At 47.6% G+C, this 21,852-nt stretch overlaps 2 protein-coding genes across 7 annotated transcripts in view; one reads left to right on the top strand and one right to left on the bottom strand.

The window, feature by feature from the left end:
• Clcn1 (chloride voltage-gated channel 1) overlaps nt 1-11,862 on the top strand; it is a 29,441-nt gene extending 17,579 nt beyond the window's left edge. For all 5 annotated transcript variants that reach the window (XM_032906656.1, XM_032906658.1, XM_032906660.1 and 2 more), the window contains 11 exons: nt 1,373-1,442; nt 1,598-1,708; nt 3,205-3,418; nt 3,653-3,786; nt 6,022-6,254; nt 6,600-6,738; nt 7,013-7,092; nt 7,302-7,340; nt 9,110-9,214; nt 9,290-9,376; nt 9,855-11,862. In XM_032906656.1, the coding sequence (XP_032762547.1) occupies nt 1,373-1,442; nt 1,598-1,708; nt 3,205-3,418; nt 3,653-3,786; nt 6,022-6,254; nt 6,600-6,738; nt 7,013-7,092; nt 7,302-7,340; nt 9,110-9,214; nt 9,290-9,376; nt 9,855-10,226 (1,584 nt within the window). In that variant the 3' untranslated portion in view covers nt 10,227-11,862. The remainder of the gene's footprint in view (nt 1-1,372; nt 1,443-1,597; nt 1,709-3,204; nt 3,419-3,652; nt 3,787-6,021; nt 6,255-6,599; nt 6,739-7,012; nt 7,093-7,301; nt 7,341-9,109; nt 9,215-9,289; nt 9,377-9,854) is intronic.
• On the bottom strand, nt 11,417-20,650 carry Fam131b (family with sequence similarity 131 member B). Of its 2 annotated transcripts, XM_032906661.1 has the most exons (7): nt 20,460-20,650; nt 17,924-18,033; nt 17,602-17,637; nt 17,248-17,341; nt 16,787-16,984; nt 14,886-15,029; nt 11,417-14,711 (listed from the first exon to the last, which is right to left on the bottom strand). In XM_032906661.1, the coding sequence occupies exons 1-7, from the start codon at nt 20,485-20,487 to the stop codon at nt 14,239-14,241; spliced, it is 1,083 nt and encodes a 360-aa protein (XP_032762552.1). In that variant the 5' UTR covers nt 20,488-20,650; the 3' UTR covers nt 11,417-14,238. The 2 variants fall into 2 exon arrangements, with proteins under 2 accessions (XP_032762552.1, XP_032762554.1); XM_032906663.1 differs by lacking the exons at nt 17,248-17,341; nt 20,460-20,650 and having other exon boundaries at nt 17,924-17,985.
• Between the last annotated feature and the right edge of the window lie 1,202 nt (nt 20,651-21,852).

The following is a 21,852-nucleotide window of genomic DNA, read 5'->3' as shown; positions in this document are numbered from 1 at the left end:
CTATGTTTATGGAGCTTAGGGCCACTGTGGAGGAGGCGGAAGTAAGGCTCACCCTCTTCCCGCAAAGAATCGTCAGTCTGAAGTCTTTTCATTTTGCACATGTAATTGCAGTTCTCAACCGTCTTGATGATCATATTCTGACATGAAGTAAATATTTTGCTTCATCTCACACTTCTGGAGTAAAATCCTCTCTGGGTCTTCATCAGTACCTCTTGGGTTTAGCCTTGGCTTGAAGCAATGCTTTCTAAAGTTCATCAACTTAAGAAATTTATTTTTATTAATATATCACCCGTATAATTCAAGGAACTTCAAATACTTTAATCTTCACAGCTTGTTAGACTTTTAGCCATTTTCGTTTTGTACCCAGTTAGTTTGGAATCCTTTTCTAAGATTTCTTAGCTTACATAGGAAGTACTTTCAAAACTATGCCTCATGCTTTCATTTTTTTTTTCTCTAGGCATTTAATGTTTAGCCATTACTCCTGTTCTGCTCTATTTCTGAATTCTTCTGCATTCTTTGCCTCATACTGCTCTTGCTATAATTGCCCCAATTTCTGTTGGAATGGTGCCTTGCAAAGTTGACCTTGGATATCTTTTCTGTTATATTGAAAGACTAATCAGGTTCTCAGTTTGCCTCTGTGGTAGAGTCAAGACATATCAGTGATTTTTTTTTCAGTACTGGGCATTGAACACAAGGCCTCACATATTCTAAGAATACATTCTATCACCGTATGTCCCCAGGATCCAGATATAATTTCGATCCTTGTTTAAGGTGGTTTGATATTGGAGACAAAGGCTCAAGCAGAGCAGTCTTCTCTTCAGGTTCCCTGTGATCCTTACCTCCTTTATGGCTTTGTAAATGGTCAAATCAAAGCTAAATTAATCCTACAAAAGTTCAACAGACTTTAAGGTATCTGCTACATTGATTTGGGGCCCGTTTATAAAGATATCAGCTGAGAAGGTAAAAACATCTTCCAGCTTAGCATTTCAGACTACTCCACAGAGGTAAACTTCCTGGGCTGACAGAGTTCACTGGTGAGGGTCATTTTGGAGCAGTGAAAAAGGTATCCTCTTGGGCTCCCTTGTTCTAGGTTGCCAAAAAAAAAATATAGTCACTCAGAGTTGGAAGGATTTGTGTTAGCCATCTGGAGGAACTTTCTTATCCTGATGTCTTTGTTGATCTCTCAGCCTGAAAGCGCCAAGTTTTTTAGACTCTGGAGAATGGTGACAGACAAGAAGGCTTCCAACAGGGTTAGCTATCTCAGGACATTTCTGTTATGACTCTTGAAGCAGGAGGGAGGTGGGTAAAGAGCAGAGAGGGGAATGGGGGAACCTTTGGAAAGAGTACTGCAATGTTTCTTTTTTCACCCTAGTTTTGGATGTCCATTGTGGCCACGACTATGCCCATACCCTGTGGAGGCTTCATGCCTGTTTTTGTGCTAGGTAAGGGTTGATGGCATCGTACTAATAGCTACAGTCTGGGTGGTTGGTGGAAAAACCTAGAATGTTTGTACTCTTAATGCCTAAGCTCATATATTCTGAGAGCATAGAGACAAATACATTTATCTTAATATTTTTCTTCTTTATCTTCCCTCTAGGAGCTGCCTTTGGAAGGCTGGTAGGAGAGATCATGGCCATGCTGTTCCCTGAGGGTATCTTATTTGATGATATCATCTATAAGATCTTACCAGGGGGCTATGCAGTGATTGGTGAGACTTATTCCTAACCTCTATAACCAGATATCGAGTCTGGTTACACATCTTCTTTCAATGTACAGCAATTTAGTTTAAAGACAATATATAATATATATAATATATAATTCAAGTTTTGTTCAAACGACGAGCCCGTGGCTCTGCCTCCCACTGTTTCTTTTTTGTAAGCCTTAGTCCTCCCTCCTGTGGAAAATGGACATAGGAATCAAATAAGAAGATGGGAAGGGGCAACGTGCATTGTCTTTGCATGGTTAGTGGGCTCTTTCTTTCCTGATAATTACGGAACCAATAATGCAGGCGATGGGCCAAGTCCAAATTGAGCTGTGCTGATGTTAATGGAGGCTAAGAAATCAAGAGTGAGAGCTGGGAAACATGAGCCCTGGACTTCTAAGATGACTTGTGAGGTAGACCTATGTATAGCACTCTACTGCCTGGCCCTAGTCCATTTATAAAAGCTTCCTTATCAATAGGCGTCTTCAGTTCTCTTCATACCTCTCAAGCATCTCTCTTCCTCCATAATGTACATTTCCCACTTTACACATACTATGTAGTTTATGTTCTGAACTATGCTCTGTGCGTGCATCACCTACTAGGATCACACGTCCCAATGTTAGACTTTTGTGACCTTTTATTTTATATTTTCACATAAGCCTTCTTTTATATTTCCTCACAGGATATTTTCATTATTTTGTTGGCTTTAGGGTTTTTTCTTTTTTAGGTTTCTTTAGCTTTATAGTTTACTATATTTTAGGGGTTGTTGTTGTCATTGTTGTTGTTTTGAGACAGGGTCTCTTTACATAGCTCTGATGTCCTGAAACTCATTAGGCCGGGCTAGCCCTTTTCTCGTGTTTGAATAAGAAATACAGTTAAAGTATGAGTGACTAGTGAGTCGATAAGAAAACAATTTAAAATACATAAGATTGGTTCTATTGTATAGAGTCATAATGATTTAAATGTGTAAGAATTTTAGAAGATATTTAGTATCCATTTTAGTAAGTGGATGAGAGCACGGTATACCAAGGAAGTATGCCTTGTTAATACAGTAGACACAGACTCAAAATCGGTGGATCCTGATCAATAAAGGCAATGCCATTGCTCTATGTCCATAGGATGATTCTTGAATTTTCACACTATTTATTTATAAACTGACATGATTGACACCTGAGGCTCAAAGTAAGATGCCATCACTGGGTCTTTTAATGTTCAGTGGAAAAGCAAAGAATGGGTAAGATATCACTCTGTTCACATTGTAAATGAAAAGCTCTGCATATACACAAATTGTGACTTGCTGAATGTTATACATGCATTAGATCAAAAGGATAATGTTTGAACAGGCCAGCTTTCTAGCCCTTACTCTTGAAAAATAGTAATCTAGAATTCCTGACACTAACCAGGTCCTGTCTCCTATTCTGTGTCATTCTCATTGTGCCCTCATTTATTCTCCGTGTCAGGAAAGACAGCTCCAATCCATTAATACATTCCTGTCATTCCAGGAGCAGCAGCTTTGACAGGGGCTGTCTCTCACACAGTCTCCACAGCTGTGATTTGCTTCGAATTAACCGGTCAGATTGCTCACATCCTGCCCATGATGGTGGCTGTTATCTTGGCCAACATGGTGGCCCAAAGTCTGCAGCCCTCCCTCTATGACAGCATCATCCAGGTCAAGAAGCTTCCCTATTTGCCAGACCTTGGTTGGAACCAGCTCAGGTCAGGGCCAGCCACCAGCTGGAATTAGTTTACATAATGATGGGATGTGGGAGGTTCTGGAGTGGAAAATGAGACTAGATCAGTGCTGGGAAGCACTGTTTCTTAATTATTTTCATGTCTGCATACACTCAGTAAAGACTGTGAGTGAGAGGAAGCATGGCAGACCTCGTGGGAAGAAGGAAGGGCCAGCATAGGCCATGAGTGGGCTAACCCAGGATGCTTTCTCCCTCTTAGCAAATTTACAATTTTTGTTGAGGACATCATGGTACGTGACGTGAAGTTTGTTTCAGCTTCTTGTACATACGGGGAACTAAGAAACCTACTCCAGACCACCACAGTCAAGACTTTACCATTGGTTGACTCCAAAGGTAAGTGGAAAGTAAGGAAGCCAACGAAGACTACCAACCTGGTGACCAGTGAGTTGTACAGTGGCAGAGAACACCACTGTCACCTTAGTACCTCTCTAATGCTGATATTAAAGCACCTAATGGAAACATGGTAGGGAGAACTGTTTATTTCAGCATATGGTTTCCAGGAGTTCAGTCCATTTTGATAGAGACAAAATGCTGGAACAGAGCAGCACACATCGTGGCAGGCCCCCATGCCAAGACGCACCCCCCCCCTATTTCTTGTGCTTCTATTTTTTCTTTCTGGGATGCAAAACTATAAGATCATGCTACCTGTATTCAGAGTGGATCTTGCCCCCTTATTTAACCTCTAGAAATGTCCTCATAGACACGCCCAGAAATGGGCTCAGCAGTCTTCCGGGTGAGTGGGAATCCAGTTAGGCTGGCTGTAAGCTGCTGGGGAAGCTCAGCAAAGACTTACTGAGGGGCACACTCTTCCTGCAGAAAACAAACGTCCGTAACACAGGCCCACAGGCCGTTAAACTGCAATTAAGCAAGTACGGGAAGTTCTTACTCTTCTTGGCCGCCATGAATCTTAAAGTCTTCCTGGGCTTGGGATTGGTGAATGTTCTGTATTCTAATGCAGAGCTAAGCCTTTAGACTCTGGTCACAGCATTTTTTGCCAAGCAATCAATACAGAGCTATGTTTTATATGTGTCTCTCTTTTAAGACACCTTATTTACTAGATATTTTTTTTTATTTATTAACCCTGAACATATCGCCAACAGCACTGTAATCCTACCCAGACAAAAACTCATCTAACATGTTTCCTCAGTAAGGCAAAGCACAGCCTTCCCTTCCTGTGTTCAGAAACAGTAGACGGCATCAGCACTGCATCTGGGGGACATTTTAAAGAGCAGAATCACCACACAAAGCGGAGATTGGAGAAACACTGTGGCTCAGATAGACTGCTAACAGAGCCCTTGTTTCTCTGGCTGAAATGGGGAGGCCGCGTGCTGTTTGTTCGCCTCAGCTGGGAACATGAGATTCACGAGGTTCACTTTGTTGTTGCTCTGTGCGTGGCTGTGAATTACAGCCAAGACATCTCTAGTATTGGAATCACAGATATATATTCTTGTGAGCAAGTGAGTTCACAAATAGGGACTTATAAACATGTGGGTCAACTGTAAATCCCCCCATACACACTTAATTAAATTCTGTCATTTCTTCAATGACCAACCTAAGGAATAGTGAAAACTCTTCCTCATGGAGGAGTGAATGACTTTGGTAACTGTGATTTTCACATTTCCTTCTCGTCACCATTCTTCCTGCCCACCACTTTCACTTAGGTGTGTGTCAGTTCTCCCTGTAGTCTGTCTTTCTCATTAGATTGGGTAGCATTTGAATGTAGATGTCATAATCTCTATCTTTGGAGTTCTAATTATTAGCTGGACCTTCCTAGTCTGTGAATTAGAAAATAGAGATGAGGAGCTGTTTGGAGCCAGAAAAATTGTTAGTTTTCAACTTCAAATATTGAGTGTCCAGATTTCTCAAGCTACATTAGTCTAGGCATTTCCCTAAGCTCAGAGACCTCTAAGGAACTTCTGAAGCCATGGATCTTCCTGTTACATGGCAGCAAGGGCGCAGCCAGTGGGGTGCAAGGCTTTCTTGATAATGGCCAAGATGTAACCGTATATGGTACATCTAAGATCTAAGTGCCCTTGGTGCAATACTACGGTAGTAAACTTAATGCAAATGTTCAGCACTGTAGCAGAATTCCTATAAACACATAAAGGGCTCATGAAAAGTGAACACTTTGCTCATATTCTATCAGGGTCAGGTGCTTTAAGTGATGAGTCTTCTAAAATAGAAGACCCAGTACTAGGTTGCCCATAGACGTCTTTCAGAGTGTGATTGAGTCTAAGGTTGTCACAACTGCCTCTCACGTTTCATTGCATTTGGATAGGGTTGATCAGCCTATTTTAATAGTGAGCTTACATATTTGCAAACACTATGTTAGGGCAGCATACAGCTAAGTACAGATTAGCACCAATTAGTATGGTGCCAATTGAGTCTGTAAGTGTTAAATGTTAGGAATTACAGGGATCAAGTTAGGCCACCCTGGAGTTTAAGATGAGTTTTTAGTAAGAAAAGGCAAGAATTCGAATAAGAAAAGGCTCTCAGCTCCTATTTCACCTGACCTGGTAGCCGGGTGGGTGTGGAGCTGGCCATCAAGGACACTTGGTTCTCCCCCAGATTCAATGATCCTGCTAGGCTCTGTGGAACGCTCAGAACTGCAGTCCCTCCTGCAGCGCCACCTGTGTGCAGAGCGAAGGTTGAAGGCTGCCCAGGACATGGCTCGAAAGTTATCAGAGCTGCCCTATAATGGCCAGGCTCAGCTGGCTAGGGAGTGGCATCCTGGTGGTCGACCTGAGTCCTTTGCCTTCGTAGATGAAGATGAAGATGAGGACGTCTCCCGGAAGACAGAGGTGACCAAGACAAAAGGGAAAGGGAGGCTGACAGGGAGAATTGTCAGTAGGTGTCACCAGTGGCATTGCTGGACTGGGTGGGGCAGGGCGGGACTATGACAGGTGCAGGACAAAAGGAAGAGGGAAGGAAAACACCGAAGAGTGAGAAAGTGACAACATGGAATCCATGGCAAAAGAGACTAGTGCCAAGATGGTGTTTTTGGAAAGAAAAAAAGGAATTTAGGAGGTTGGGGAAAGGGGTACAGTTAGATTTCCAGGGCACCTGTTCGTAAAGGTAGCGAGGTATCATGTGATGTGGGACTTCTCTGAATCTAAGAAGTTTGCTTATTTTATTTTATTTTTTAGCTTCCACAGACTCCAACTCCTCCTCCTCCTATCCCTCCTCCTCTGCCTCCCCAGTTTCCTATTGCTCCATCATACCCTGAAGAGCCTAACGGGCCACTGCCCAGCCACAAACAGCCCCCTGAAGCTTCAGACTCTGCAGGTAAATAAATGCCTCTCAACACGTCCTGGGAATTACATTAGGGACTCACCTTTCCCTAAGAGCTAGTCCTGTAAGGAGATATGAGGCTGCATGATTTTAAGAGCTGACTAATTGGTTAATCTCCATAATGCTGTCTTAGGGAGTTGGGACAGAGGTAGAAAAGAGGAATCCACTGAGGCACAGCGTTGAGGAAGTGCACTTCTTTAATGGCACAGTGTCAGGGGCCCCGGGAAGCCCCTGGCCACTTCCTCCATCTTCTCACTGCTCCTTTCAGATCAAAGGTCCTCCATCTTCCAGCGCCTGCTGCACTGCTTACTGGGCAAAGCTCACTCCACAAAGAAGAAAATAACCCAGGTAAGGGTGTGTTAGAGAAAGAAGGATGGTCAGTTTGTCTTTTAGGAATGGAAAACCAAAGTCCTTAGTTAGAAGGGCAGAGGTCCCACCAAGATGATGGTTTGAAAAGGGGGCTTTTTGGAACCTGCCCTAGAGGACATAGTTTCTGAGAATCATGACTAACCTGAGAAGAGAAGGAAAGAACTTGACCTTGTATCTTTGTTCCTTAGGATTCAGCAGATTTAGTGGATAACATGTCACCTGAAGAGGTAAGAAAATCTACAGCCTGAGACGGATTGTTTCACCCAGTGAAGGTATTGCTTTTTTTTTTTTTTTAATAAAGAAGACATTATTGAGGAATAAGTTTCAATAAAATTAAGCATTTAGTATATTTTAAGAGATTGATCACCTTGACAACATCAGGATGTTGATTTTGGCAAAAATCATATTAAGCATTACAGAAATTATGGAAAGAATTTCATGTGAAAAAAGTCACCTGGTATCCCAGCTATGATTTAAATCTAACATAGAGAGAGCTCGGCTTCTAACTGGTGCTGAACTTTTTATAAGACCCAGCAGCAGGCTGGAGAGATGTCTCAGTGGTTAAGAGCACTGACTGCTCTTCCAGAGGTCCTGAGTTCAATTCCCAGCAACCACATGGTGGCTCACAACCATCTGTAATAGGATCTGATGCCCTCTTCTGGTGTGTCTGAAGATAGCTACAGTGTACTCATATGCATAAATAAGTCTTACAAACAAAAAAAAAAACCTATTAAAACAAAATGATCCAGCAGCAACATCTTCTCCTTGACCAGAAGCTGCAGTTGTATCAGCTCACAAACACTAGAGTCCAGTAATGGCTGTCTATGGAGCCCTTGGCAGACTTAGCACAGTGCATCCATACTTCATTTGCAAAATGTAGTTAGAGAGAAAGTTTTTAAGAGGATTCCATGAGCTATGGTGTGCACAGCAATTAGAATTATGCCCAGCACAGATGAAGTTCTTGGCAAACGTTCTCTGAAAATGGTGTCACTGTTACTGGGGAAAGGCAAAACAAACAAACAAACAAAGCTGAGAAGTTCTGGGATGATCTTGAAGCAAGAAAACAGATCCTATCTAAGTCCTCTAGCCCCATCTTCTTTGCAACATTTTGGATAAGTGTCCTCTTATGCTAAAAGCTAGTTAGGCCCCACATGACCTTTGTGTCAGGCCATAGGAGTTTAGAGTATATATGGCATGTCCAGAAATTTCACATGGAGGGAGGCTCACTGTTGACACCATACTAAATGTGAGGACAACTTTTACTGACATTTTCTTATGGTTTGAGTGCAGATTTTGACAAACAGATGAAGTGACATCACCCAGAAAGTAGGACCAAAGAACATCTTAGATTCAATTATAATGCTAGAGAGGATGGCTTATCTGGATTTGTATCTTAGTGAGTTAGTTAATAGACCAATAGAACAAAACCATGCACAACATAGACAGTTCAAGTCAACTACATATGAAGTGGTACAAAGTCTGCTCAGATTCAATAAATATCCACTCTGCTTTCCACATAAGGGGCAACTGCTAGCTTCCTTGGGCTTCACCTGTTGATATCACTTAGCACTCAATGAGTGCACATCCAGTAGGCAGAGCAAAGGTAAGTGCCAACATTCCAGACTGAGTATAAAAAGTGCCATTTCTGAAAGGCAAAGACTCACAAAGTGTCAAGGTACGATATGGATTATTAGACAGAAAACATGTCTGATTGGGAATGTCAGTAAGGTACAGAACGAAGGTTGGAAAGAAATGAAAATGAAGGTAATAAAGGTTAGAAGGTTTAGAGACACAGGAGAACTCTCAGAAGACTATGGGAAGGAGCCACTTTCTGGGTACCTGAAGGTGAAGGGTAGAGTTTGAGGCCAGATAACAGAGGAGAAGTAAGCTGTGAGCCTCTGAGAAGAAAAAGTATACCTATTGATCAATGGTTTCTGTGGTGGTTCCTGTGGAACAAAGCCGAGTTGAAGGGGTCTCTGTGAAACTTTGTCAACAGATTGAGGCCTGGGAGCGGGAGCAGCTGAGCCAGCCTGTGTGTTTTGATTTCTGCTGCATTGACCAGTCTCCCTTCCAGCTGGTGGAGCAGACAACTCTGCACAAGGCAAGCCCTTGCTGATTGCTCAGGGCTAAGGGAGGGCAGAAGTGGGGACATGCTGACCTGTGCTTTCCCCATCAGACTCATACACTCTTCTCACTTCTTGGCCTCCATCTTGCCTATGTGACCAGCATGGGGAAGCTCAGAGGTGTCTTGGCACTAGAAGAGGTAAGGATGAACAAATCTCACTTGACCAGAGAGAGGGAAGAATGGATCCAGGACAAGGGGACATGAATGGGGAACATAATACAGATGTCCTATCAGGAGACTGCAAGGCATGTTGTGATCACATAGTTTTCCAGCCCAGAAGGAAGCCTGTGTATTCTTCTCCCAACAGCCTAACTTGGGAATGGGCTTTAGGTGTGAGCTATGGGGAGGGGTGTGGGACTGTGAGGGAGATATTCTTCGAGCACTAAGGAGGAGAAGGTTCCTGGGGGGTGCTTTCTCAGGGGAACTGGAGAGGAGTTGCAATACAGGAGTAGTTTGTCTTTCCATCTTCCCCTGTCTGTTCCCTGTCTGTTTCTTGCTTTCTTACTATTTCTGTTTCTGTTTCCTCCTGGTTTGTCTATTCTTGTGGTGTCTCTCTCATTGCCCTCTGTCTTCCTTTTTTCTTATTGTCTACCTCTTTACCTCTCCTCTTCCTTAGCTACAGAAAGCTATCGAGGGCCACACCAAATCTGGAGTGCAGCTTCGCCCTCCACTTGCCAGCTTCCGGAATACAACTTCAATTCGGAAGACCCCTGGGGGGCCACCCCTTCCTGCAGAGAGCTGGAATGTGCCTGAGGGTGAAGATGGAGCTCCTGAAAGAGAAGTCATGGTTCCTACCATGCCAGAGACTCCTGTCCCACCACCATCTCCAGAGGTCCCTTCCTGCCTGGCCCCAGCCAGAGTGGAGGGTGAGCTGGAGGAACTGGAGATGGTGGGGAACCTAGGGCCTGAGGAGGACCTGGCTGACATCTTGCATGGCCCCAGTCTGCGGTCCACTGATGAGGAAGATGAGGACGAGCTGATCCTGTGAACAACACCCTCCAAGCTTTCTTCATAAAAACCACAGGGCCCATGTCAGAGAGTGGGCTTGTATATGAAATGGGTGCCCTGAAGTTGGGGGGGCCTCCATTTCATCGTTGTTCCTACCCCACTATGAAAGGTGATGGTGATGATCTTAAGGAGAACTTGATCTTGGGCAGGGAAGAATTTGGGTTCATCAGACCCCCCCTCCCCATTTCCAGGGAGGGTTCAAGGCCCCATGCTCAAAGGACTTCTGTGTTCCTGCTGTGCAGGTTCAGTCCCTGTCACTCTAATGCCCCACAATTCCTAGTGTCGTTCAGTCACCATCCTGGCCCAGCATGCCTGTCTATATTTCAGTTTCCATATGGAGTAGGTGAGTGGAGGCCCAGATTGAAAGAATCCGCAAGTGTCACATTGGAAGGGAATGTGGGACCACAATATTGCCATGTGGATTGACTACCCTAAAATGTGCCCCCAAGCCTGCCAGCTGTACTTTCTACCTGTGTGCTCCCCCAAATCTGTCCTAGACCCCATCATTGCTGCCACTGTCTGTTTCTAGGCCAAGCCCTTTATCAGGGCTGAAAAAGCCAACCTTTGTTTCCACAGAACCATGTGCAGTTCCCTGGAAAGGAGGTTGATGATGTGTGTAGAGACAGGCGTCATGGCTCAGTACAAGTGTCAAACCCCTACAGCTGAAAGCTCTGTTTCTTGTCCCAGCTTCTTTGCCTAGCTCCTTGTTACACTTAACTAACTTAGCCCGCCAGGAGTCAGCTCTGCCTTGGGGCCACTCTTACTAGAGCTCCTCCCAAAACAGACAAGGCTCTGTCTCGTGCAGCTTTGGGGAATGCAGACTCCAGCCCTTTATAAACTCCGTGGGATCCTCTGGCATAAACTGGGGTACCCTGAGCTTGGCAAGCTTTAGTTTACTCATCCTTAGAGGACCCCCATCTTTTCCCTTTCAAACCAGCAAGGAGCTTGATAGTCGTGCTGTACTGTACAGCATTGGCCTGCTTAGCCTAGAAATATATGCCGGGTGTTGTAACATTCAGACACCTTGGCTCATTCATGGGTTCTTTCCGTCCCTCACTGTATGCCTTTAGCTCTGTAGTTGAACCCTCATATATTCTCCCAGTTCTGTCCCTTTCCCCCACTCCAGGTTTCTTCTGTCCCCCCCCAAATAAGACACTCATAGTCAGAGGATGCCACCACATTCTGTTTAGTGTTGTTCAACACAGTCTCTGCCCTTCTCCAACATGGGTTCCTTCCACCACCCCAGGCTAAGACATTGAGGCCTAGGTAGGAGGACTAGCAGGGGGCATCCAAGCCCATGCCCATGTGTATATAATCTATAATACTTATATATATTTATATAGAATTCTCTCTGTCATATATGTCATAGAATCCTTCCTGGGCCTGGGGTGAGAGTTTCACATTAAGAAAACATGCTAAGACTGACCATAAAAATGGGTATTTCTCAGACCTGGAAAACAGAGTGTGGGATCTATATGACAAGGCTAAGAACTCGTCCTTCAAGATTCCCTTCTTAACACAAGGGAAAGAAAGAAGGTGTGTGGGCTGGGGGAGGCAATGGGAGGGAAGGAATGGAAGGTTTGGATTTTCATTTAATAAAGTCAATTGAAAATGAAGGTGTACCCCCCCTTAAAAAAATCATTCAGCAAGAGCAGTTTCATTCACAAGAATATAAAAAACAGCCCTGCTCCCCAGCTGCTGTAAAACGTGCTGCACAGCCTTTAACCCCAAAGGAAAAGCAACCCTTCCCACCCACCCCTAACAGCCTTTTCCTGCACATGCCCCACCCCTCCCCCAAAGTAGGCTAGAAGCAAACCCCATGCACCCTGCCCCAGCACCAAAGAGGTGGTCCCTCCCTCTAAAAGAGTTCAAAATGGTCCTGGGCCAGCTCCTTGAGTCTTCTCTTTTCAGAGTGGGGTGAGCCTCTGTGGCAGTATGCCGCAGCCTGGGGACACCAAGCCCCTGCTCAGGTACAAACCCTACTAGGTTTCTTCAAGTCTTTTGTAGTCTTTCATTGGGGACCATTTAGCTTCCTTGAGGAATGGAAGGGGGAAAGAGAGCTGCTTTAGTTTACTCTTCCTTACTCTCCAGGGCCCTGAGCAAAGGGAACCAAGATGAATACACCTGCTCACTGGACTTGCTGTCCACGGTCACCTGGGGGAAGAATACGGGGACACTGAGATGAGACAAACGTGTTGATAGAGCAGGATAGACAAGGCAAAGAGACCCTGGGAATAGGTTAGCTTCAACATGCAGATTCCCAGGAGGCTAGGACAGGAGGCCAGGGGTTAGGGGCAGTTACCAGGGTTGGCAGGTTAGCCCTTCCTAGTCCTAGAAATGAGGTCCTTGTAAGCTAAACCACAACACACTAGCAAACACGAGGTATCTTCTCCTCCCATTCAGGCAGCATTAAATGAGCTAAGTGACTGTTCACCTACTGTGGCTCTCCTGGTTTGTTCCCATGTTTCCTACATTAAGAGACCTTAAGATCCCATGCTTCCCCCTCCCCTGAAGGATGTGGGACACCTACTCTGGTTACACTTCAGTGTAAGAATGTGGTACAGGACAGCATCACAGATGAACAGAATCACTCCAACGGTGAGCCTCATCATTTTGATGGGTAGGGGAGTAATTTAGAACCCCTGACATTATAGTAGGACACAAGGCCTTGGGACTGGAGCTATGGATAGACAGGAGGAAGGAGAAAAACACGGTGACAAGCTTGGGCATCTCCTATCAAAACTCTGCTTATGCCAAGGACCAGATTGGACCTGTGGCTGTTGCAGCACCCTCACAATACTGCACTGACTTGCTGTTGCTTCCTGCCCCCATGGCCCACTCCAAATCAAAGGGAAAAGGAGGTAGGGGCAGGCAAGAGTATGTCTCACCACAGCTACTCCAATAAGGAACACTGGATTGAGGACCCCTGGGAACAGCTGACAAAAAGCAGAAGCAGCCCGTGTCCACCCTGGCCCTCAGCCAGCCGCCCAGCCCAGCCAAGGCAGTGACAGCACCAGGCTCCCCATTCCACTCTGCTCAACCCTGAGTCCCCAAGAAGTTATAAAAATGTAGAAAAGGCAAAGAGAAAAGTGTAAACAGCTCCAGAGAATTTGGGAAGGTAGAGGGAGGCCCGGCCCTCATGGTTCCCCACTGATGGGGACACTGCATCCTAGGTCAACAATTTGAGACGCTTCCCCTCCTTGGGGCTGGGTGCCAGATGGAAGAAGGCAGAAAGAGAAGCCAGAACTGGACCAACCCCAGTGGGCTTAAGGTCCCCCTTCCAGCCACAAGACATTCAAGTGGCTGTGTTTATTCTTTGTCTCATTGGTGACCCTCTTGTCTCTGAGTAGGCCTTGATAAAGAATCATACTGTGACCCCTGTCAATCCCAGCTGCCATGTCCACCTCACCCTTGGCTCCTGATTGCAAAAGCCAAAGATTGCCTGAGCTGGGCCCACTGCCTATGCCAAACACAGAAGGGCCCTTCAGACCACTCCTTCAGGCAGGTACTCTGCTATACCTGCCAAGCCATGTCCAACAGCCCCTGAGGCCTGCTTCCCACAGTGGGGATGCACTGGTGCCATGGGCAGAGAAATCAGAATCAGGAAAGCAAGAGTGAAATGGAGAAAAGAGGCATTCAGACAGCACAGCCAAGGCTCCTGGAAGACGAAATCGGGGGTGTAAAAACTGAGATTCAGTGTTCGGCGCGACAGACCTGGGCATGGACCCAAGAGCCATAGCCATGGCTCATCTCCCACCACCATGCCACCTAATTGCCTGGGTCTCAGTTCTTGGAATGATGGTTTCTGAAGTGCAAGCCCAGATAAAACCCCCTGCTGATCCTTCCCTTTCCAGGGTGGCTAGCGGCCTGGTGAGGGCTGGAAGCTCCCAGTTCCCTGCTGTCTTCTGCCCGGGTTTCATCTGTGCTGCTGGAGCTTGCGGGGGGTATGGGTTGCAGCCATGCCCCTCAGGTCAGAGTGGGGTGGGAAGAAGCTAGTTGTTGGCATCCCCCTCCTCCTCATCAAAGGACTGCACACCTGAGGATGTGACATCAGACACCTTCCGGCTGAGAGCAGTGGACATCTCTGGGTCCTCTCGTGGGGAAAGTGACTCCAGATCCCGACATCCTGCATCTTCTTCCTCCTCAGGAGCCAGTGGTCTCTTCTCTTCCTCTACAGGTCCCCTAGCCAGTTCCACCCCACCAACTTCTGATGCCCAGTCAGTGTCTACCCCCAATAAAGGTGGAGGCTCCTGAGCAGAGTATCCTGAAGCAGGTTGGGAAGGCCCCATGTCATGCAGGCTGGGCTGTGAGTCATCAAATGCAGGGCCAAGATAGGATCCTGTAGCTGGAGATGCAATGAGGGACTGATCGCTTGCTTCCCAGGCGTCAGATGACCCCAGACAGTACATCCCCTGTGACACGTAGGAGTGAGGCCATCCATCCATGGGGGCTTGAGCTAGTGCATCTGTAAAGAGTGAGCAGGGTTAGAGGAGACACGGAACATCACAGGCAGTAAGGAGAGCTCACAGAACTGCCCTGTGGTTATGACGAAAATGCAGGGGCACTGGAGAAGCTGAGACCAATGGAAAGGTCCTAGAAGAACCTGGATGGCTAGAGGGGGTCTGAAACCATTTCTCACCCTGACTTTCCATCAGCTCCTGGTAGTTGTCACTGTAATTGCAGTCCAGTGGCTCCTGGGTAGAATTGACACTCATGTCCTCACCATCCATGGAAGACCAGGCCATAAGGGTAGCCTCAGAAATAGCAAACTGTTCCATGACACCTATGAGGAAAAATGAAATTGTCTTAAGGATACTCAGCCAGCATAGTGTCTCATGCCTTTAATCCTAGCACTCAGGAAGCAGAGGCAGGTGGATCTTTTGAGTTTGAAGCCAGTATGGTCTACAAAGCAAGTTCCAGGACAACCAAGGCTACACAGTGAGACCCTGTCTCAAAAAAGCCAGCTCTAATCAAACTAAACCAAATCAAACTTAGAAAAGAGCCCTCAAATAACCCTTAGACCTATGTAAGGGGTATGGAGGAACCTATTGCTGTGTGGTTCAGTGGAAGTAAAATATAAACCATGTATGAGATCATTTTTAAAAAGTTAGCAGAAATAAGTGAAATTAGTTTTAATAATAAATCTTATTTAAGTATAATATATATGATTCCTTTTCAACATACAATCAATATAAACACTAATAACGAGGTGTCTTACATTTTTCATATGAAGTAGCCAGCGGCTACTCTATTACTCTGATATAAGGCTGGACCATGGGGGATTTTTCCAAAGGTTCATATTTAGGATTCCTAGGGTCAAGGGAAAGGTGGGTTCTTCTGGTGAAACAACCTGGGGTATTAAAGTCAGAGTTCCAGGAGTTTGTCTTTGGAGGTTTTAGAATTTGAACCTGGACCAGGAAAGATGGCTTATGGGTAAAGAGAGTGCACTGCTCTGGCCAAGGGCCTGAGTTTGGTTCCGAGCACCCACACCAGGCAACTCACAGCTTCAGGGGATCCAACACCATCCCAGGTCTCTCACATACATGTGAAGCACATAAACATATGCAGGTAAACATGCATGAGCTTAAATAAAATGATAAGTATTGTTTTTAAAAAGAAAATAAACCTAGTTTCAGGTGGTCTGAGACAGTCAAGATCAATGAAGACTCCCCAAGGGAGCATCAGGTAAATGTGGGTCCCCAGTCACATAAGGGCCTATATCAAGAGACTAGAAGAAGGGCGGGCATAACAGTGAGGATGTGAACATTTCAGCATTGCAGATCCCCGTTCTAGGTGAGAGCCACGAAAAAGCTGAAGCTCTCATTGCTATTACCTTGTCCTCCACATCAATCACCCAGCCCCACTCAGACTTCCTCCACCACCCACCACCCATACAGCAACACTAATATCCTTCCCCTCCCCTCAGACCTACCCCTCTTCTTGGGTATCTTCCTGATACCTGTCGACAGGATCAATTCACCTTTGTATACACACCACATAATTGTCATCAGACCTAAACTACTTCTCTGGAACTAAACTACTGTCTCCAGGGCTATTCCCTTAATCATCTACTAGCTGTCACAGTAATGAGTACAGTAAGTCAATTCATGAAATCAAATGTTGACGAGCATGGCCTCAAGAAATTCCCCAGGCCTCTTTCATTTTTAGAAACAAATACAAGCAGAGTTATTTGAAGCCCAAGGCCACTGCGTTTTTCTTCTATACTAAGAGAGGCCGGGGGGAAGACAGTACCATACCAGAGAAAAGAAAACATCTGGGACACATGGCCTTACAAATTTCATCAGAGTTCCATTTTCTAAGGCTATAATAAAAATGTACTGGAGGGCGCTTATCAGAATTAGCCAGTCCAAAACAAACATACAACAAACCTTAAAAATCAAGGCTGATAGAAAATGTGACCCTGTGGTCAACATGCAGGAAGACAATTTTGCCATCAGGAAGCAGATTAGAAGGGTCAGTCTCTGACCATCCAAACAACAAACTATCATCTGAAGGCTTGGGATTTGGGAGTAGAAGTACCTGCTAAGAAACGCGCCTCCTTCTCACCATCGCTGAGGTCAGAGTAAGCATCTGTATCCCTGCGCACGGCCTCATGGCTGTGTTGTGGCTGGATTGCTGGGGCCTTCCCCCAGCCCTGCCACTCAATCATGTGGGCCACCCGACCTTGGCCCATGGCTGTAGGCTTTGTCACATGGTCCTTCATGCTCCTTGAGATCCCTATGGAGTCAGACAATACCCACACCCTTCAGAATATCACAAAATACTTAGCAGACTCTACAGTCATCCCTACCCAGGACACATGGGATTCCATGCACTGGGGAAAGTATCCCCTCGTATCTTGTGGGCGATACTCAGGATTGGAGAGACTTAACATAAAACCAGATGTTTCAGAGCTGTGGGCATGAACCCCAGCAGGCTTAAGGAAAAGGGTCACAAGGAAGAACCTGTCAGCAGTCCCATTTCCAGGTCTGGAGTCTCACCTGAGAATGATGACTTGGCCAGGGCCCCAATGCCATAGGCATTAGAGTTTCGCTTAAGCTTCGGGAGGATGGAAGTGGTGTCCTCCATGGAGAGCTAGGACAGGGAAGGTAAGAGAGTGGGCAGAGGAATAAGAAGGCTTGGGGTGCCTTATATACAGAATGGAGTTTCTGGCTCCCAGGAAGGTGGATACCCAAGGCAGCAATTGACAAAGAAAACCAAGGAAGTATAATCCTGGTACACCCCTGAGATCTGGGGGTCAGCAGAACAGTCTGTCTACACAGGGTCCCAATGAACAAAGAAAAGAAAAGAAGGGTCAAGGTGGATTGAGAAGGGCTAGGGGTAGCTGCACTCACATTGATGCCGTCCCAGGAGAAATCTGTTCGTGTTTGCTGTAGGAGAGAGGAGAGGGGATGGTATCCGGGTACCTCTAGTAGTGCAAACAATTTTGCCTTCCAGATATGCATAGAGAGGCAGACCCTCTAGAGGCCAAGAAAAACCTCAGTGTGGAGCATGTGGTGTGTGTTTTAGGGAAGCAGGGAGATTTATGAAGAGAATTCCCCCCTTGGGGCTTTATGGGATGATGAAATGGGTCAAGCAGCTAGGAGCTTGGGGGAGCTTGGGGGAGCTTGGGGGAGCTTGGGGGAGCTGGTGGGCTTCTGAAGCCTCCAGCCTTACCTCTGTAGAAGGCCGATGCAGACTGCTGCCATGCAGTGAGCTGGTGCTGTCCATGTTGATCTGATCGACATCCTTGAGGCCTTTCCAGTCCACCGCAATCACCTCATTCCCTGAAGCAGTCAGATTAGTTTCTTACCTTCATTTCCCAGGCTCTCTGCTTGTTCCCTCTCCGTAAAAGGCAGAGGAGAGGCCACACCCTAGGATCCAGCCCTTCTCCTCTTCCTCCTCCTCCTCCTTTCTTTACCACCACCACCACCACCCCCCCAATGTCCCCCAATGTCATGCCTTCTGACTATCCATTTTCTTCTCTGTCTACCATCCCAAATTTCTGGAGAGAGAAAAAATACGTGAAATGAAACACTCATTTTCAGCTCAGTAGGGAATAGCATACTTAGGGGGAAAAATGCTTCCTGGCCTTTTCTGGTGTTGTTTACACAGGGAGGGAGGGGGTCAGAGACTGAGTTGTATTAGGAGAACCAATCTCCAGTATGTGCTGAGCAATTGTTCAGATTGTCTTTATTGGATCCAGACTGCTCACCAATTACTGCCCTAAAAACAAGGGCACAGTTTTCTCGGGGAACCTACTCTGCAGCTGGCTTTGATATTCGAGGGATGAGAGGAATGTGCTTTCCCCCTCGGGCTTTCCTAATAGTCAGGAACTTGGTTGATAGGAAAAGATATGGTGGGGATAGAGACAGCTGGGAAGTGAAAACTCGAGACTTTCCCCTGGAAGCCAGAGGGTTCCAAGATGAGGTGGACACTTTGAGCCCAATTCTCTTAGGGGACAGGAAATCGATTCAAGAGAAGAGTTAGAGATAGTAACAAGAAACATGAGGACTTTGTAATTTCAGAGCTAAAGGAAGAGAAATTTAAGGTGAGAAGACACAAAACAATGGTGGAGGTGGACAGGACACTTTGAGAACTGGTGCAAAACTAGGGAAACAGGAGGGAGATTCCCGACCGAAGTGAAGAATTACTTGACTATTTACAGAGATATTCAAGAATCGGGTGCAACCATCTGGCCTAAAGCCACTGCATACATGAACTTTGTCTTTGGCGTTTAGGATCATAGGTCCCTATTTTGAAAGAAGCGCACTGACTGGGTCTTGGGCAGGAAGAGGCATCCTGCATGCAGCAATAGAACTGGTAACTAACAAAGGGGATGGGGTCTCAGGGACTGACAGGTAGGAATCGGCCTGCCACACACCCAAAGTTGTTATGCTCTCTTTTGGGATCTTGTGAAACCGTGAGACAGGTAAGACCAGGACCTGTGGCTAGGTCAGAAAGGAAAGACATCTGGACCCAGCAGTAACGGGGCAGGCAGAGCAAGCTCTCTGGGAGAAGAGTGGGGGCTGGGGAGGGAGGGGGTGGCCTTTGAGGAAGAGGGGGAGCTGAGTCAGAGCCTTAGGGGGCAGGGAGATGGAGGGGAGGAGAACAGGGAAAGAGGTGAAAGCAGAGGAGGGTCTCCATGGAAATAAACTGGGTCTCAGAAATCAGGCTTCCGGAGAGTGAGTTTGTTTGTAATAATAATACAAATTATTCTCTCAGCCTGAGGTCACTAGGGCGTGTAGGCGGGAGAAATTGGGAGTTAGGAAGGGGAAAATTGGGGGGTTTGGGAGAGGACTGTACTAATGTGTTCAGCCCTAAAGTGGAATAGATGCGTGGGGTGGGGGTAGGGGGGCGGTAGTAAGGCAAAAGCTGGAAGGAGAGGACCATTAAGGAAGCGCCTTTCTTCCCTCCCCTGCCAAAGGTAAATAAAAAGCCGGCCCTGCCCCGCCTGCCCCCGCTGACAGGTGCAGCCGGGTCCCAGGGTTCCTAGGCGGACCCCACCCTTCTGGGAAGCGGACTCCCGACCTCTCTCGGGGAGGTAAACCTCCACCTCTTCTTTGAGTGCACAGCTCTTCCAGAGCACCCCGGCCCAAGCCCATTCCCTCCAAGCGTGGAACCGGTTCCCTCCCGGTGGCACACGCTCTTCCCGCCCCCGCCCCAGAGGGAAAATGCACGTGAACAAAGCAAATCGGGGGAGGCAGGAGCGACGGGAAAAGGCTACCAAGAGGGAAATGGTTGGGGGCAAAACACACAAGCCATATGGGGAAGAGGGTGAAGATGGGAGGGGGCGTGCAGAAGAAAGTCAGGGATGAGGCTGGCGAGGAGGTTCTAAGAAGAGGGGCTGCTCCAGAAAGGGCTACAGCAGAGTAGACGCGCGAATGGCCTGAAGGTGGAGGGATGGGGCCATCGGGAGTAGGGAACAGCGACGGAGCAAGGAAGGATGCTGTGGAGATGCTACCAGGGAAGGACCGCGCCTGCGGGAGGGCGATGGAGAGAAGGCAATGAGCTGAGAGGGATGGAAGCCCTGGAGGCGCGAGGGCACAGGAATAGAGGGACCTTAGCGGATGGAGTGAAAGTAAAGGCGCAAGGCAGGGCCGGGCGGGCACGGAGGGAGGTCCCCAGGGGCAAGGATGGGGATGGGGGAGGGGGCCGGAGGAGCGCCCCGGGGCGAGCTTGCCCCTGACCCGCGCCTGGCCGCGGTACCCACCCACAGTCCTCGAGCCGATGCAGCCCATGGCTCCGGGGGCCGCCGGGGCCCGGCCCTCACCGACTCGGGGCGCTCGCCGGGGGGAGCACCGGGAGCCGCGCCGCCGCCCCAGCCGCTCTGCAGCGCCGCGGCTGTCTCCGCTCGGCTCCGCTCCCCCCTCCCCTCTCCATCCCTCCCCACGGCAGCCTCCGTCGCCGCCGCTGCCGCCGCCGCCACCGCCTGGCTCCCCCGCCCCGCTCAGCTCTCGGCGGCCGGGGAGGGGGATGCTCGGGGATTGGCTGCGCGCGGAGCCTCCCCGCCCTGCCCCCGACCGGGCGCCGCGCTCCCCGCGCCCCTCGCCGAGCTGCAGCCACGTCCCTCCGTCTGTCCTTCGCAGCCCCCGCCCCTGAGCTCTTTGCTCATCCCGGCTGAATGCTCTCGGGAGATGCTGATGAAGAGTGGATAATAACCCGCTTGTGTCTCAGGAGCCCAGTCAGGAAGCCAGGGCCCACCCTTAGGATCTGCTTGTTGGACTTTGGGGGCTGAGGGGTGAGAAGGCCGAGAAAGAAAGTGGGGCGGAGATGAGAGAACATCCTGCTGAATGGCCTTGGGTACCAAATTCCGCAAACATTTGTTTTCTTCCTGATGCTGCATCTGGGACGCACGAATCCAATCTGGGATTGGATGCCGTTCTGGTTGCCCTGCGTTTCACGTGCGTTGCTTTGCCCACCCAAACAGATCGTGAAGTCTTTGCCAGTGGATGCTGCGAGATGCTTCCCTGTCCTCTAGCTGTTCTGGGCTGGGTGTGGGGCTGGTGCAAGTAATATAGCTCTAGGCTTGGGCCCGGATGGGAGGAGAATGGGAATAATTCTATTGCAGCTATAGGAAAATGAAAATATCAGGATGCAAAACCGGCCACAAGACATGGTTTTAAATCAGATTTAACTTTTCTGAGCTTTATGTGTATGTCCGGAAGCAGCAAAGGGAGAATACTGCCCCCTGCCGAGAAGGGTCAGCGCTACACCAAGGGCCATATGGGAAAAAAGAGGGAGATCTGAGTTGGGAGAGTCAGACCGGCACTAGGCACTATTACAACTGGCAAGAAGTGTCAACTGGCAAGAAGAGTCTAGAAGGCACACTAGGAAGGACAAGCAGACCCTTTCGTCTTAGCTGAATCAGTAACCGCAAACTCTGGGCAAGCCAGGTCTGGGTGGCACTAATTCTGGGTCAGTTTGCTTTCCACAGGTTTTGTATCTTTTCTGGGATGGGTGAGGAAGGAGAGCAGGAGCCCTTGTGGGTTTGAGGCAGAGTGAAAGGGCGTGCCTTACATGTGAAAGTGTGGCCTTTAGATTATGATTGAGAAATTACATCCGATGAAATCCCAAATGAAGATATGGGAGAGGATTTTTTTGCT

Source organism: Rattus rattus, chromosome 6, assembly GCF_011064425.1.
Source record: "Rattus rattus isolate New Zealand chromosome 6, Rrattus_CSIRO_v1, whole genome shotgun sequence".
Taxonomy (NCBI): domain Eukaryota; kingdom Metazoa; phylum Chordata; class Mammalia; order Rodentia; family Muridae; genus Rattus; species Rattus rattus.
The sequence above is the reverse complement of the archived record's forward strand: the minus strand, read 5'-3'. Positions and strand labels throughout refer to the sequence as shown.